General features: G+C 48.6%; 1 protein-coding gene across 3 annotated transcripts in view; it reads right to left on the minus strand.

Annotated features, from left to right (window-relative positions):
- Positions 1-17,478, minus strand: part of SLC43A2 (solute carrier family 43 member 2) — a gene marked incomplete at both ends in the record, with an annotated part of 40,745 nt that overhangs the window by 17,732 nt on the left and 5,535 nt on the right. For all 3 annotated transcript variants that reach the window (XM_084236820.1, XM_084236821.1, XM_084236819.1), the window contains 3 exons: positions 10,817-10,893; positions 11,921-11,976; positions 13,404-13,611. In XM_084236820.1, the coding sequence (XP_084092946.1) occupies positions 10,817-10,893; positions 11,921-11,976; positions 13,404-13,611 (341 nt within the window). The remainder of the gene's footprint in view (positions 1-10,816; positions 10,894-11,920; positions 11,977-13,403; positions 13,612-17,478) is intronic.

Raw genomic sequence — 17,478 nt, forward strand, 5'->3', positions numbered from 1 at the left:
CCACTGCGCCACCAGAGAGGCCCGGAATACATATTTTAAATTTTTTGTCCTGTGTGCCAATTGTCCTACAGAAAATTTATACCAATCAATACCCCTACCAGTGTCTAGCCACTTCAACCCTGTGTGCTGCCATTATTTTTAATATTTCCACTCTACCATGTAGGTTTAAAATTTTCCAAGATTAAGAAAAGAAATGGAAAAAAATTTACATTTATTTTATTAGAAATGACTGAACATTTTTCTACAAGTACTTAGACTTGTCCTTTTTTTCCTATAGGGATATCAATCTTTTTATAATGATTCTGTATTGGCCCTTTACATATTAAAGATAGTTACACTTTGTCCATCTACTGCAAATGTTTTCCTTGTTTGTCATTTAACTTCTTAGTTCATGGTATTTTTTGACCAACAGAAGTGTTTAAATAGGTGGTGAAAGTGTGTTTCAGCTCTTAGGTACTAACTGGAGTTTGTGTCATATGAAATCTCTCTGAAAAGAATATCAGGATGACCTTGACCAGTGAAACCCAAAGCATAAACATCCTGGCAACAGTCTGTGTGCAGTCACAAAAGAAAGGCAAACACAGGAGAAGAGAAGGTGTCCCTGTGGACATTAATCTTTCTTTTTAAAAGATTTATTTATTTATACAAGAACTGGGGTACGGGTTAGAGGCGCAGGAGGGTGACAGAATTCACTAGAGAGAACGGGAAGCAGAACAGGCAGACAGATTGAAGACACTGCTGAGGGGAGCAGTGGGCGACGCAGGAGAGGTCTGCTACGCCATGTGGGTCTCTCCCTGGCCGGCTGGGAATCGAACTTGTGCTGCAGAGGTTGGGGATAGCTTCATTGGTTGCCTCTTAACCCCTTGGGCCACCAGGAAGGCCTAATTATTTTTTAGATGTTAATACTAATGTTTTATCCTTTAAGCCTTTTCCTTTCCTTCCTCCTAGAGCTGTCATACATGCCCAGAGAATTTTCCTTCTTAAGTAATGATATATAACATAATCATATTAATTTATTATTGTCATAATATAATAGCATTGTTAAAATAATAATAGCAACTATTTTTAGTACTACATGTTATTTAAAATCCCTTAGGACAGCCTTACAAGGTAGGAGTCACTTATCACTCTCACTTAATGGGCATTAAACTTTAGGATTAGGAAAGTGAAGGGGGCCTCCCTGGTGGCGCAAAGGGTTGAGATGCAGCACTATGAAACTATCAGCAGCCACTGCAGCACGAGTTCGATCCTCAGCCAGGGAGGTGACCAACATGGCTCAGCAGACCTCTCCTGTCTCGCCTGCTGCTCCTCTCAGCAGTGTATTTTAGTACATCTACCTATTCTGCTCCCCACTCTGTCTCTGGTGAATCCTCTCACCCCCTGCATCTCTGGTGCAACCAAGCTCTTGTATACATAAGTAAATAAATCTTTAAAAAAGAAAAAAAAAAGAAAGAAATGTCAAGGGACTCCCCCCAAGCTGGTAAAGGTTCAAAGAGGGCAGGCTTATGTGCCCAGTCACTGCGCTACTCTGCCTTGGAAATCTCATGTGGCCCGTAGGGTACAGGCTTCAGCTTGTGCCCCCAAGGCAATTACCCTCACTTCAAAGGCTCTTATGTGTTCCCTACCAAGCATTCTGTGTGCTCTCTCACCTAGTGACCTCTAAGATCCTTTCTGACGCTCCTCTTAGACCCGTCTGCCCTTCCTGGAGGCCAACCTCCCAGTGCTCCAGGGCCACATCATCAAGCGAACTTGCACTTGCCTGTGGACTCTCCAGTTCCATCTGCATGACTGAATACTCGTCCACAGGTTGGTCTCTGCGTCCTTCCTCTTTCCTCTCTCCCCCCCCCTTCTGCCTCAGCTCCAAATAATGGTTACTCAGAAGCCCTCGTGGTGGAACGATGGCTGCGTACTGAGAAAAGTGCCCTAGTGTGGGCCTCAAGGGCCTGGTGGGGAGGGAAGAACGGACCCAGCTGCCAAGTAGGAAGCTGGAGCCGAGCTGCATGACAGATGCCAGGGGAAAACACTCAGCAGAGGCTGTTTCCTGACTCGGGCTCATAACTGCATTCACCGGTAGGGAGCATAGGTCCTATCCCACAGCTGAGTACTTCCCATAGCCACCCCTGCAAGGGCAGACGCTGAGGGGGCTAGAGTAGGCTATTGGGGCACAGCCTTCCTCCTGGCCCGGGCTGCTCTGCCTCCATGCAGGTCTCCTCACAGGGGGATGCAGTGGTGATTCATCCTCCCAGCCCCTCAGCTGCACTGTAAACAGGCCCTGGCTGTGTGACTTTCCGAGAAGGGAAAACAGCAGCTGCAGGAAGCCCCTCTTAGAGTTCTGGCCACTGGGCATGGCTACTGGACTAGCGTCTCCAGGTGCCTAAGCTCCAGGAGCGTGAGGATGGGCTGTCCTCCTAGAAGGATCCTCTCGAAGACGGCTGAGGGTGCAGGCTTCTTTACCCTGGCCTGGGGGTTGCTGGCAGGCAGGGACAGGGAACTGTGTAGTCCCCAGGCACTGACTTTCCATATATGTGGCCACTGGAGCCCACCAGCTGGAGGTATTCCCTGGCCCTGGGGGAGATGCCAGGTGCAGCCTGGGTGTAGGTGGGTATTCTGGCCCTCAGGCCCCTTCCAGTGATGAGCGACCTCATCAGATGCTTGGTGTACACACCCAGAGCTCTGTACTTCCTGTATCGGCCAGGATCCAGGTACCAGTCTAGACAAGCGGACTCAGCAAAGCTGGGCTATTTCCTAACCCAAAACAACCAGGCACCTCCAAGCACACATTTCCAGAAGGTCCCTGCGGTCACCTTTCCGCTTCACTGCTGAGGGAGTGGGGGGAAGGGACTTCACTCCCTCAGCCACCTCATTCACCTCCCAACCAGGTCCAGCTCTGTTGATGCCCCTCTAACATTTCTAGCCACCCCTGAGTGTGTCACATGCTACAGGAAGTTGACCAGGCGGAACCCTGGATGGGTGAATTTCTCCCCGGCTAGTGGCAATCAGCTGACTGCTCTGGCTTCTCAAGGCAAAGGACAGAAACGAGAGGCAAAACTGGCTCTGGGCAACAGGACAAGCCAGCTCACAGGGCACCCGGGCTCCCAGCAAGTTGACTGGGGTGCTGGGTTGCTGTAGGGACCTTCCCCTGGCAGCAGAAATAGGTCAGCTAAGCAGGAAAGCTGTACTCCCCCACCCCCACACGAGGCACTTGGTTTACTGCTGTACCCTGAGTCCTTTCCCTCCCCGTCTCTCAGGTATTTGAAGACTGATATTTATTCTGTTCTTTTCAGAGGCCCGATCCCAACTCTCATGGGATCCTTTCTTCCTCAAGTTTAAAGTCAGACTTCAGTGAATCAAACAGGAAAAGCCCACAGAGAATTTTTTCATTAAGGAGGTTGGCAACATTTTGTAACCATTTTTCTGCAAAGGTTTCAGCTCAGAACTCCCTGTCCCGCCCACGCTGACAGGGGTCAGAGTAATGAAGTGGAAAAGATATGTTCACAATGTTGGCTGCATCCGCTCCCATCTCTAAGCAACCCAAGCCCTGATGCTGGGGTGGTGGCCCAAAGACGCCGCCTCAGCCGCAGGCCAGTGTTTGCACTCCAGCCTACCAGGCAAGGCGAGTTACAGGCTTATACAAATGCAAAGCATTGAACAAACAGACCAAACAGACCAAAGTGTGCTGTCCAGATGTTGGAGGGGGGTGTAAGGGGTGAGGGGGAGAGGGGAGGTTGAGGCTTTGCACCTTTTGGGGGGTGCTCTTCACCCAGGGAGTGAACCTGGCACCTTCCCAGGATGTCACCTCATCCAGTTCCCCTGCTGCGGGGATCTGGGAAAGCAAGTTCTGGCACTGGGCACCCTGCGGGTATGGAACATACCCCTGATCCTCTGAGCCTCCACCTTACAGGACAGGCTCAGCCATGAGTACAGATCTCTGGAGCTCTGTAGGGTGGCCTATGGGTCTCAACCTCATCTGTGCGGAAAAGGCATTTTGTTGCCAAGTTGGGGGCCCCCTCTCCACCAATGGGAGTAATCTCACAGCCCCTGGTCATCTTTATTTATTCCAGAGCCCATGCAACACAAAACCCTGGAGACTCAGAAAGTACCCAAATTGAGGTTTCTATGGTAACCCATCCCCCCCAGATTCCCAGCTTATCAGAGTAATTATCCATGGCCCCAAAGCACTTATGTAAGAGATTTGATTTAGGAAGCTCCTAAAGGCGACCCTGAAGATTTCTTTCTCCCCAAAATTAGAACATGGGTGGGAGACACAAACAGAAAGTGCCATTGTGCCTGGCCTCTCTGGGAATTGGCCCTGACAGTTCTGCTTTTTAAAGGCCTGGGTTGTGTCAGAACGAGATTCAGCTCTGCTCAGCAGAAGCCTCGGCCAGCCCAAGAACATTGCCCAAGAGCTCCAGCCCTGTCCTCACTGACCTGCCTCCATTCCCCTTCCAGGGTCTGTTCTGGAAAGGTGCAATCACAGGGTTCTCGTTTGAGGCCTCATGGGACAGAGGAATGTCTAAGGAAATCCCTCAGGCTGGAAGCAGTGGTGGAAGGAAAGATATCATTTTAGAAGTGCTTAGAAGGAGCATCGGGGCCTCCATGGTGGCGCAAGGGGTTAAGCACAGCACTGTGAAGCTACCTGCAGCCTCTGCAGCATAAGTTCCATCCCTGGCCCACTAGGGAGCTACACACATGGTGCAGCAGACCTCTCCTGTCTTGCTCACTGCTCCCCTCAGCAGTGTATTTCAGTCAATCCATCTGTTCCTCACTGTCTCTGGTGAATCCTCTCATTCCCCACAACTCTGACCTGTACACCAGTTCTTGCACGCATAAATAAATAAATCTTAAAAAGGGGGGGAGGCATCGGCAGATGTGGGACGGCAGATGTGGGTGTCAACCTCAGCCTTTAGATAGGATAGTGAGTGAACAGCTTCTTGGTACCTCTAGACCAAAGGCTGTCAACCATTTCCTATAAAGGGCTACTAGTAAATATTTTAGGTTTTTTTTTTTTTTAAATAGAGGTATTTATTTGTTTGTTTGTTTGTTTGTTTGTTTATACAAGCACTGGGTACAGACAGAAGCGCGGAGGGTGAGAGAATCCACCAGAGCCAGAGCGGGGAGCAGAGCAGGCAGAAGGACCGAAGCACACTGCTGAGGGGAGCAGCGGGTGGCAGGAGAGGTCTGCGCGCCATGTGGGACCCTCCTCCGGTGGCCGGGGAGCAGCCGGGGATCGAACCGGCGCCGCAGACGCCGCGGGCAGCTTTGCAACCCAGCGCTCAACCGCTGCGCCACCGGGGAGGCCCAATATTTTAGGTTTTGCAGGCCATGTGGTCTGTGTCACAACCTCTATCCTCAGCTGCTATAGCACAAAAGCAGCCACAGCCAATAAGTAAATAAGTAGGTGTGGCTATGCACCAATAAAACTTGGCTCACGAAACCCCAGTGGTCTGAACTGGACTGCTCTAAGTCCAAGAATTGGGACCAAGAAGACAAGCCATCAGCTTCCCTTAAACTTTAGGTGACAACTGAATGGTTTTCTTGTCTAGTCATTACCTAGCCTTTTTACCTCCTGGGAGAGGGGGGCTAACCTTCCCACTGTAGCACTGCGGCCTTCACACAGACCCACTGGAGACTGATGAAAGCAATGGATGCCCCCCCAGAAACTGCACCTGCACCCCCTAACCCACACACAGGTTGCTTGCCTGTAATCTTAGGGGTCACACAGCACCTTCTGAAGCTTATTAATGGACCACCTACAGGTCTAAAAAACCCCAAGGTAACTCAAAGAGCTAATTTCTTTGCATATGAAAGAGCTCTTACAAAACACTAAAAAAAGATAAACAACTCCTTAGAAAAATAGACAAATGACACAAAGAAGCCATTCACAAAAGAAATACAAATGACCACAAAAGACATTGTATCTCACTAATAATTATAGAAGAAATGTAATTCATAATTTATCATTTCTTATAGCCAGATCAGGTTATCTAATGTTTAAAAGATGAGTACTAGGGTGTTGGCAGAGGTGTTGTAACATGGTGGTCCCCAGGAAAGGGGGAGATTCCAGGTTTCCTGCCCCACCAAGAGAGGGTGGAGCTGAGCAGGGAGAAGAAGCTGCAGCAGGGACTGAGGAAGGAAGAAAGCAGGATGGAGAGCCAGAAGGAGACCTGAATGAGGCACATGGAGCCGAGAGACACATGAAGAAACTGCACTTGCCTTTTGGTCTTGGACTGGTTGAAACAGATGTGGGTGAGAGACCCTTGGAGGGGATAACAATGGCAGCTTTCATCTTTATTTTGATTTTGCTCTTTTCCTTCCAGACCTGTCTGGTTGTTTCTGATCCTTTTCTGTGGGTCACCACTAAAAGGTGCTTAGGACTTGTGGCAGGCTTTTGGGCCTTGCTCTGGGCCAATCCTGCTTGGGTGGACTTTTACCCACAAGGGGACGGGTAACTTTGGGTGCTTGATTTAGAGACTATAATCTTTGCCCTTCCTGTGTTGTTTACTAATTGCATTAAAGTTCCTTTCCATTAAAGTCTCATATGTTTTGTGTTGATGAGGCAGATGGCAGAACCTATTTAGAGCAGGCAGGTTTGCTGTGTCTGGGCTGCCCCTCTCCCTGTCCCGTAACAGAGTGAAGAAAAAGGCACTCTCATACATGCTGGTAGGATAGCATCAGGGTATAATCTTTGGAGAAGAACACTTGACAATGCATATTAAAATTTAAAACCTGGGCCTCCCTGGTGGTGCAAGGGGTTAAGGCTCAGCACTGTGAAGCTACTGGCAGCCACTGCAGCACAAGTTCCATCCCCAGCCAGGGAGCTACCCACATGGCACAGCAGACCTTTCCTGTCTCACCTGCTGCTCCCCTTAGCAGTGTATTTCAGTGGATCTGCCTGTTCTGCTCCCCACTCTGTCTCTGGTGAGTCCTCTCACCATCATCCCCACTTCTGGCCTACACCATCATCCTCACTTCTGGCCTACACCCCAGCTCTTGTATGCATAAATAAATAAAATAAATCTTTAAAAAAAAATTAAATCCTGTAGCCTAGCAATTCCTCTTCCAGGAATTTATCTTGCAGAAAAAATATGTACAGGGATGTTCACTTCAGCAGCATCATTAATCAGAAAAACTGGAACCCGACCCAAATGTCCATTAGTAGAAACTGGTTAAATAAATTATGGTACAACTATACTACAGAATACCATGGAACTGTTTAATAATAGGGTGGGTCTCTGGAGTTTAACAGAATAAGGTAGAGTCTAAGTACTGCCAGGAAAAGAGTGAAAGGTACATTGTTAGCTGAAAAAGGCAATTTGTAATAGTATTTTTAAACAAAAGTAACACTGGTATATGCAAATTTTTTTTAAATACAGGAGATATATTCTAAATTGAAGATAGGCTTAAAGAATTTTATTGTATGGGGCCTCCCCGGTGGCGCAGTGGTTGAGCGTTGGTTGCGAAGCTACCCACAGCCTCTGCAGCGCCAGTTCAATCCCTGGCAGCTCCCCGGCCACTGGGTGAGGGTCCCACATGGCGCGCAGACCTCTCCTGCCGCCCGCTGCTCCCCTCAGCAGTGTACTTCGGTCCTTCTGCCTGCTCTGCTCCCCGCTCTGGCTCTGGTGAATTCTCTCACCCTTCCGCGCTTTTGACTGTACCCAGTGCTTGTATAAATAAATAAATAAATCTTAAAAAAACAAACAAACACATAAACATCTTAAAAAAAAAAAAGAATTTTACTGTATGTACTTTATGTTTCTAAAATATTGGCTTTTTAAAATAAAAATAGTTTTTTGGGGGAACTGCCTGGTGCGCAGCAGGTTGAGTACAGTGCTATGAAGCTGTCCGCAGCCTCTGCCATGCGGGTCTGATTCTCCACTGGCCAGGGAGAAACCCACAGAGTGCGGCAGACCTCTCCTGTCTCGCCCACTGCTCCCCTCAGCAGTGTTTTCCGTTGTTCTGCCTGTTCTACTCCCTGTTCTGTCTCTGGTGAATTCTCTCGCCCTCCTGCGCCTATGCCCTGTACCCCACTTCTTGTGTAACTCAATCAATCAATCAATCAATCTTTTCTTTTAAAAGATTTATTTTATTTATACAAGAGCCGGGGTACAGACCAGATGCGTAGGAGGGTTAGAGGATTCACCAGAGACAGAGCTGGGAACAGAACAGGCAGATTGACTGAAGTACATCGCTGAGGGGAGCAGCAGGCGAGACAGGAGAGGTCTGCTCTCCATGTGGGTTGCTCCGAGGCCGGCGGGGATTGAACTGGCACTGCAGAGGCTGTGGACAGTTTCACAGTGCTGCGCTCAACCACCTGCGCCACCAGGGAGGCCCAATAAATAAATAAATCTTTAAAAAAATATTTTGGGGGGCCTCCCTTGTGGTGCAAGGTCACAGCACTATGAAGCTATCCACAGCCTCTGCAACACAAGTTCCATTCCTGGCCAGAGAGCTACCCACATGCTGCAGCAGAACTCTCCTACCTCATCCGTGGCGCCCCTTAGCAGTGTATTTCAGTCAGTCTGCCTGTTCTGTTCCCCATTCTGTCACTGGTCAGTCACTGGTGAATCCTCTCACCCCCCATACTTCTGAACTGTACCCCAGTTCTTGTATGCATAAATAAATAAATAAACCTTTAAAAAAAATAGGGCCTCCCCTGGTGGCGTAGGCAGTTGAGCGCTGCGGTTAAATCCCGGCTGGCCGGCGAGGGTCCCACATGGCGCAGCAGACCTCTCCTGTCACGCCTGCTGCTCCCCTCAGCAGTGTATTTCATCAGTCTGCCTATTCTGTTCCCCACTCTGTCTCTGATGAATCCTCTTACCCTCCTGCGCATCTGGCCTGTATACTGGTTCTTATATAAACAAACAAACAAACAAACAAACAAATAAAATATTTTTGTTTTGTAATCATAAAAAGTAAAGAAAAATCATCTTTATGGGCCTACTAGCTTCCCCCTAAAGGTTTCTTAAGATAACTGTGAGTTTATTTTAAAGGCTTCTCACCAGGGAGTCATATTATATTGGTTGTATCTGTCTGATGCTTTCATCTTTTTGTATTTTAGATTATGAATTCCTCAGGTTCAAGCACCATCTATTTCTTTTATCCCCAAAATTTAGAACTGCTAGGACACAGGCATTGCATGACTAAAATAAAGGGGGTGATGCCAGGTTTTGATTTTCTATTTTGATGAAAGAGTTGGTCTTTTTTTACACTGTCAAAGAACAGAACCATGAATCCTGTTTCACAATTTACACAACTTTGTGTAATGTGTGTACTTTTGACAGTTCGAATATCTCTCCTATGGGTTCAATATTTGTCTTCCCCTGGGTATTTGAGAGGGGAAGGGAATATATCCGTTTTTAAAAAACAGACCTGATCAAAAAACAAAAAATGCACAAAGGAGTACAAAGTAACTCTCCCTCAACCACGAGGGACAAGACAACCAGAATCCAGATCTGTGTGTGTGTCCATACCTGAGTATGATGCATACCATGTGCATGGTGCTGACCAGGCCTTTCTCACCTAATACATGCTCTACCAAGTTGTTTCCCTGGGCCTAGGCCAGACAGTTAATCATACACACCAGGACAAGTTAACAAGACAAAGGCTAAGAAGGGTGAATGGGAGAGCTGGGCCTTGCCTGACCTCTGGCTCACCACATGCAAATAAGGGGTCACAGAGATGTCAGTTCCTCCACAAGGTCCTTACCAGGAGTCCCCAGGGCTCCCTCAAACTCAGAAGGGACCTTCAACAGCGCACCCCCCAACATGGCAGTGGAAAGGAAAATCAGGAATCAGTACACTGCAAAGAGTGATGGTGGGTATGGTGTTATTAAAACTTTTAAATGAGGGGCCTCTCTGGTGGCGCAAGGGGTTGTTTCAGCACTATCAAGCTATCAGCAGCCACTGCAGCACAAGTTTGATCCCTGGCCAGGGAGCTACCCACAAGGTGCAGTGGACCTCTCCGTCCTTGCCCGCTGCTCCCCTCAGCAGTGTATTTCAGTAGCTCCACCTGTTCTGCTCCCCAGCTCTGTCTCTAGTAAATTCTCTCACCAGCAGCCCCCTTGCACCTCTGGTCTACACCCCAGTTCTAGTATGCATAAATAAATTTTAAAAAGCCCACAACTTTTAAATGGGTAAACTAAGGCAAGTCTTACTCTCCCACAGGATGGAAGTCTCTCTCGGGTTAGCCCACAGGGAATGCCCTTCCTTCTGGGGAAGACATTTTTTTGCCTTCTTTGACTTTCTTTCTTTCAACTTGGACCATCCTGCGGCTCCTCCCACCTTAAGAAGCAGCAGATTCTGTGGTGTTCTTGTAGGTACAATGATACGGGTGTGCTCAGCATCTAGAGAAAACATGTCCCGTCCTACAGGGCTCTCTGTGCCCTGGCATTTTGAAATCCAAGGAGACAGGTAGTTTATGTGCTCCCTGAAGTTTTTCATTCAGTTCTGGACAAAGGAAATGGTTAGGGTGGGAGCAATTCCAAGGGAGGTTTGTTTTTAGGTTGCACTGTTAGCCAGAGCTGCCATGGAGAAGAGAAGACAAAGTGTGCCTGTCTTCCCTGGACACACGGCCTAAGCCAAGGACAGCAGGCTGGAGATGGGCTCCAGGAGAAGGACAGTCATGCTCTGCTACGGTCAGGCCAGCTCACAGGACCTCCCCCACTTGGGAGACCTGGACTGGTTTTGCTGCCAGGGGTCCTCTGCTTGGGATGTGCAGGTGTACATAGGTGAATGGAAGGCAAAGAAATGGAAGCCAATAAACTCTAAGTTCACAAGGAGGTTACTGAAATAGAGATCTTAAAAAAACTGATACTTACTGTTAATGAGGTGAAAGTCATACACATCCCACCAAAGCCATTCAGAGACAGGGAGATGAAGATGAGCACAGACAGAGCTGTAAGGAAACAGAAAGCTCATGAGTGGGGAGCCACAGGTGAGCACCAGGGAGCACCTAGCCCAGGGCCTTGCAGGGAGCAGGCTCCAAACAAATGCAAGGTGAGTGAATGACAGGCCACCTGGGTGCAACAGCAACAGCATCTTACTCACACCCCTCTTTTCTGTTTTATGGAGTTAGGACCCTTGCAAAAGGTACATCTCTATCCTCCCTTCTCCACTAACCTGAGCAGCAAGGGAGAGGCTGAGAGGAACTGTTTCATTGAAATAAAATATAGATAACCCAAAATCAGTAAATGAACCTGGTTAATTTGGATGAAACCCAGGTTCTACTTTGGTGTTTGTTCTAAAAGTTCTCAAGGGCCTCCTTGGTGGCGCAAGGGGTTAAACCTAAGCACTATGAAGCTATCCACAGCCACTGCTGTGTGAGTTCGAGCCCCCGCCAGGGAGCTACCCACAGGGTGCAGCAGACCTCTCCTGTCTCATCTGCTGCTTCCCTTATCAGTGTATTTAAGTCAATTCACCTGTGCTGCCCCTCACTCTGTTTCTGGTGAATCCTCTCACATACCCCCAACCCCCGCTGCACCTCTGACCTGTACCCCAGTTATTGTATGTATAAATAAATAAATCTTGAAAAAAAAAAAACAGCTCTTGAATTGACAGCTCCACCTGGACAAGGTTGGGAACCAGGTAGCTCCAACTCCATTCAAGTGTTGGCTAGGGATGCCTGGAGGGGACACAGTTCACTAGTTCTGTACCCACCCTTGCACCCGGCCTAGTTCCTAGCACTTGTCTCCCAGGTTGGCATCAATGAGGCCACTGGGGACTGGTGGGCTTAGAGTTGCACACCACCTGAGGGCTTCTCTCAGTCACCTGCTGGGGTGACTGACCTCTTACCTAACTGGCCATTTGAAGGAAGGGTGTGGGGAAAGGCCCCTCTAACATGCGCAGTGAGACCAGGCCTGGCACGGCTTCCTGGGCACTCCCTTCCCAGTCCCTGACAAAGGGTGGAAGAAAAACATACTCACAATTTGGGTTACTTGCTCCATATGCAATCATCAAGCAGGAGACAGCAAAGCAGGCACTAAAATCCAGAAGAAACAGTATATTACTTATTATCACATGGTGTATTGTTTTTGTTCATACTGTTATTACTTGTGGATATTTACTGTGTATCAGATACTTTCAGGAAATTTACATGTTATTTCATTTAACAATTCTAAGTCTAATTGGCCCCATTTTACTAACGAAAAAAATAAAATTCAAAAAAAGGAAGAACTAAATTCTCCAAAGTCTCCTTGCTAATAGGTGGTGAAGCTGGCATTTAAGCCACAGAGCCAAATCTGGTGAATACGGCACTGCACTCCCACCCCCAGACTGCAGAGGGCAAGGCTCTGAAGCACAATGCTATGCCCACTCAGTCAGAGGGTGGACAGAACCTCAATGGGTATGGGGGAGATGAGAGCAGCTCCTGAATCCCCTCCACCTGTTCTGCCCTGGGCATCGGGGCTCTAAGTGCCAAAGAGCGATTCAAACTGCGGCACTGTCATACTCAATGGGAACCACTGCCCAGGGAGAGATTATTCCTAATGGGACCAACTTGGGGAGGATCTTGGCCTGGCAGGTGAGCTGCTTGGTGAGCTGACCCTGAGTATGGTAGACTACAGCTTTATAGACTAGGGACTCACACTCAGCGGGTGCACAAGATGATCCACTAGGGTGTTAGGAGTAGGGGAAATATTAGAACTTTTGTAATTTTTATTTTTTTATTTTTATTTTTTTTTTAATAGAGGCATGCTTTATTTATTTGTTTTGCTGGTTGGTTTGTTTGTTTTGTTTATACATGCACTGGGTACAGTCAGAAGCGCGGGAGGGTGAGAGAATTCACCAGAGCCAGAGTGGGGAGCAGAACAGGCAGAAGGACGGAAGTACACTGCTGAGGGGAGCAGCAGGCGGCAGGAGAGGTCCGCGCGCCATGTGGGACCCTCCTCCGGTGGCCGAGGAGCAGCCGGGGATCGAACCGGCGCCGCAGAGGCCGCGGGCAGCTTCGCAACCCAGCGCTCAACCGCTGCGCCACTGGGGAGGCCCGAACTTTTGTAATTTTTAATCTCCACCACTTTAATTTCTCTTTTTGTATGTATATATATTGTTAGTGCTTTATGACACACACATACACACAAACACATATATATATATACACACATATACATATATGGCTCATGTGTATGTAGCTGATAAATCCATGAGCTTATATGGGAGCTATATGTTCAAAATCCTTTAATCTGACAGAGGTATAAGGTCAAAAAGCAAGCAACTTGGGCCTCTCAGAAAGGTCTGGAAGGGCTGTCTTTTTTTATGTATCAGCACATTATAAGGACCATGGTACCTGCTAATTCAGTGGCAAATGGTGTAGGAAACCCATCCTGGGCTCCTGATAGCAAATACCAGGATTCCCTCCAGTGGGGATCCCAACCCAAGGAGTCCACCTGCCTGTCCCTTCCCGGCACTGACCTGCCCAGTAGCCTGAGATTCCTTGGGCCGTATTTGTCCATGACGATGCCCAGAGGCAGGGTGATGGCACTGAGCAGGAAAGAACCCACGGTGAAGGCCAAGTTTAGCATCTCGTCCTGGGCCTGGCAGCTGAGCCAGCCATTCATCCAGCTCACCTCCTCCTGCTCCAACTTGTTCGTGCCTTCCGCTGTGCCATTGGTGACATTTTCTGTGTGTAGAGGGAGGGAAACCTGATCACAGGGTCATGGCAGGGATTCCCAAAGATCACAGAAGCAGGTGCTCGTTCAAGTCACCCCACTGGGAATGACAGGGCTGCTTCTGAGTCCCTTGAGGGCTCTGGCTACTCCAGCAGATTTGAATGTCCATGTGGCCTAAGCCCCTTGAAATGATAATGCAGACGTTCTTAACTTTTGTGGGAATCACAGAGCCTCTGGGGAAGCCAATAAAGAAAGCTATGTTCCTGGGGTCTCCCTAGTGGCCTAGAGGTTAAGTCTCAGGGCTATCACCACTATGGCCCGAGTTGATCCCTGGCCAGGGAGTTAACCCACATATAGCGCAGCAGACCTCTCCTGTCTCACCCGCTGCTCCCCTCAACAGTGTATTTCAGTGGATCTGCCTGTTCTGCTCCCCACACTGTCTCTGGTGAATCCTCTCACCCCCCAACATCTCTGGCCTACAACTCACTTCTTCTACACCAAAAACACCAAACAAACAAAAAACACACAACAAAACCCACAATTAAATCACCCTTAAAAAAAAAAAAATCTATGTTCTTGCTCTCCAGAGAAAGCACAAGTCTTGAGCACAGTTTCAGGGGCTTCATATTGCTCAGGCTGGGATTCTCATTCAAGAGTAACCTACGCCCTAGAATACAGACCTCGGGACCCAACGTTGGTACCGGCTGGCTAGACACTTCTCAGCTTTGTCCATGGAAAGAAACTGCAGCCAGTCCATAGGAGGGATTCCAGACCACCTGGGAAGGGCAAGCACTTGCCTGGTTCTCTGTGAAGCAGGGGTAAGAGTGGACTCCTCGACTGCTAAGGATGGCAGACTTCTCAAATGCATGGTCTACCTGCCACCTCCTCCCTGATCATTTCATAGCATCAACCACCACATGTGCTTTGTCACATCTTGTCCTGGGCCTGGCAGCTAAGCCAGCCATTCATCCTTGGGGCAGGGTTTTTGGTATTTTTTTAACATCCAAAGTTACTTGTTTTCACTTGGTCAGGTGCATCTTTTTTTAAATTTTTTTTTTATTTATTTATGCGTACAAGAACTGGGGTACAGGGCATCCCCAGTGGCGCAGCGGTTGAGCGCTGGGTTACGAAGCTGCCCGCAGCCTCTGAAGCACCAGTTCAATCCCCAGCCACCGGGCGAGGGTCCCACATGGCGCGCAGACCTCTCCTGCAGCCCGCTGCTCCCCTCAGGAGTGTACTTTGTCGGTCTGCCTGTTCTGTTCCCCGCTCTGGCTCTGGTGAATTCTCTCACCCTCCTGAGCTTCGGACTGTACCCAGTGCTTGTATAAATAAATAAATCTTTAAAAAAAAAAAAAAAAAAAGAACTGGGGTACAGGCCAAAGGTGGGGGGGGTGTGAAAGGATTCACCAGAGACTGAGTGGGGAACAGAACAGGCAGGCAGACTGAAATACACTGCAAGGGGAGCAGTGGGTGAGAGAGGAGAGGTCTGTTGCGCCATGTGGGTAGCACCCTGGCCAGCTGAGGATCGAACTCGTGCTGCAAGGCTGCAGATAGCCTCATAGTACAGTGCTTAACCCCTTCTGCCACCAGGGAGGCCCTCAGGTGCACCTTTTTAACTCTTCCTGCTGAGGTCTTTGTATTGCTGTCCCCTGTGGCCACACCTGTGCTATTATCCCAGCCCTTAATGGCCCCCTCCAAAGTTCACCCAGCATCAAGACAACAAAAATAAGGAAGAAAAAGTGCTGTGGCAGCTGAGGGCAGGAGGGTGGGGAAAAGGCCGGGATACAGTTAAGGACTCTCTCTTCTCCGGGACTGCTAGTTAAGAGATGCTGACTAATCCTGAAGAATGCCTGATTAGATGTGAGATCATACCGGGAGAGGCAAGAAATACCTCTCCAGATAACTGCGAGCGTCCCCACTGCAGCCTTCTGGCGCCTGGGCTGTAAAGCTGAGGTCTGCAGAAGCCAGCCCAGGCCTCTCAGGGCTGCCCCGAGGTCACAGAAAAGGATGCCCCTTGGGTGAACCATGCCATATGCCAACCTCTAATCACCAAGCCCTGCTGGGGGCATGTTGATTGAGGGTGAGTTGCCAGGCCCTGGCCTCTGGGTTCTAGTTTTGGTTCCTTCACCTTCTATTCAAATAACCTTGGAGTAGTGACTTCATTTCATATTATGTCAGTCTCTCTGTCTAAAAAAATGGTCATAATATAGAATTAGTATCTACCTCCTAGAGCTTTGGGAAAAATAAATGAGAAAATCTAGATTATATTCTAGAGCTTACACAAGATAGAAAGCACTCAATAGTTATTATTCTTACATTATTAGAGCCTTGGGATGGGGTAATGGTACAGCTGACTGGCAGCAGAGCAAAGGCACATGGAGCTGACTGGCACACAGAGGCTGTAACTTTGTGGTTGGTAACATCAATTGAGTCTAGTCTCCCACTGGGTTAGGGGCCCTACAGGGCAGGAACTGTGTTTTAGCCACCTGAGCCCGCAGTACCTTTCCTAGGTCCTGATGCACAAGAGTTGTTTATTGAATGAATCAAAGCAATGAAATCAGATCACCATGGCCAAAAGGATCAAAAGAGTGGAAAGGAAACAGGACATTCAGAACCAAGCTGAAGATAGAGAGAACTGAAGATTACAGCTACAACGTTAACCTCCTGAAGTCACAGAAACAATATAGCAAGTCACAGTTCTGCTGTTCCCAGCCTTGCTAGCCCCTTTCCATGACACTAGCTCTGTTTTCAAAGGGGCTCTACCACACTGGTAGCCCAAACACAAGCAGAATGATCTGAGCCCACTACGACCCAGCTCAGAACTGTCACACACGCTGCCTTGGCTGGCAGGCTTGAGCCACTCATCCACTGTGGGGAAGCTTCTGGAAAGACAAAGCTGCTTCAAAGATTGGCTCTGAAGCAACAACAGGAATTGTGAAGTGGGGGAACAGGGTCTCTACACAGCAATGGCATTTCCAGGTCAGTGTGCAGGTACAAGCAAACTAGCACTAATGCAGCAGAGTGGGTGGGTGAGCAGGCACCCCAGGGCCTGGATCACTGGCCTGTAAGACCTGGTTGTGGCCATCAGGGTCTAAAGCCCCTTAGTACACTATGGGACACACTATAACTCCAGGTTTGAGTGCTGCAGGGTTTGCTGTTGCAGGCTGGGAGCCATAGCTGGACCAGGCTGAAGGGTGCCAGGCAACAGGTTTCTAAACCGAGGCCAGAGGGTGCCACCACAAACCGAGGAGAAGTTCCGGCTGGAGAGCAGCCTGAGTCCAAAGGGGGGCAACGAGCTAGACTTTGAGCTAGACTTCCAAATAGACTTGAAAGAGCAGCCTCTGGACTTGAGTAGCCTCCGGCAAGTCCTTCGCTCAGAGCCAGTTTTAGGACAGCTCTGAATTTGCTTCAGGGATCCGCACCTTTTATACATCCTTACCAGGCTTAGCCTCGGGCACCATCTGCCTTACAAGTCTTTAACACTCAGTATTTGGCCGCAGCCATTTTCACTCACAGTGCTCGTGTTCTCAGGCACCTTAGTATTTTTAGTTTTACTTGTAAGCTTTGTATATTCATTACACCCTGCCCCCCAGTTTTCCCAGAGAGGAACCACAACTGGACCCCTAAACCCATGACGACACTCACTGAAAGAGGGAAATAAAATCCCAAAGCAATATATCCAAAGCAATCTGCCTGATTTGCTGTAAGTGGGGATGGGGGCGGAAACATCTTGAATTGTTTACAGATCGTTGTTAACTAGAGAGGGGGCCAGTGAGACGAGAGGTCAGAGTGGAAGGAAGGGCATCTGTCCCTCCTGTCTTTCATGCTGAAGCCACCACACAGGAGCAGGGACCTTACACTTTGGGTCACCAGCCTTC

The sequence above is a fragment of the Talpa europaea genome (genome assembly GCF_964194135.1).
Source record: "Talpa europaea genome assembly, chromosome: 7".
NCBI classification, from domain to species: Eukaryota; Metazoa; Chordata; class Mammalia; order Eulipotyphla; family Talpidae; genus Talpa; species Talpa europaea.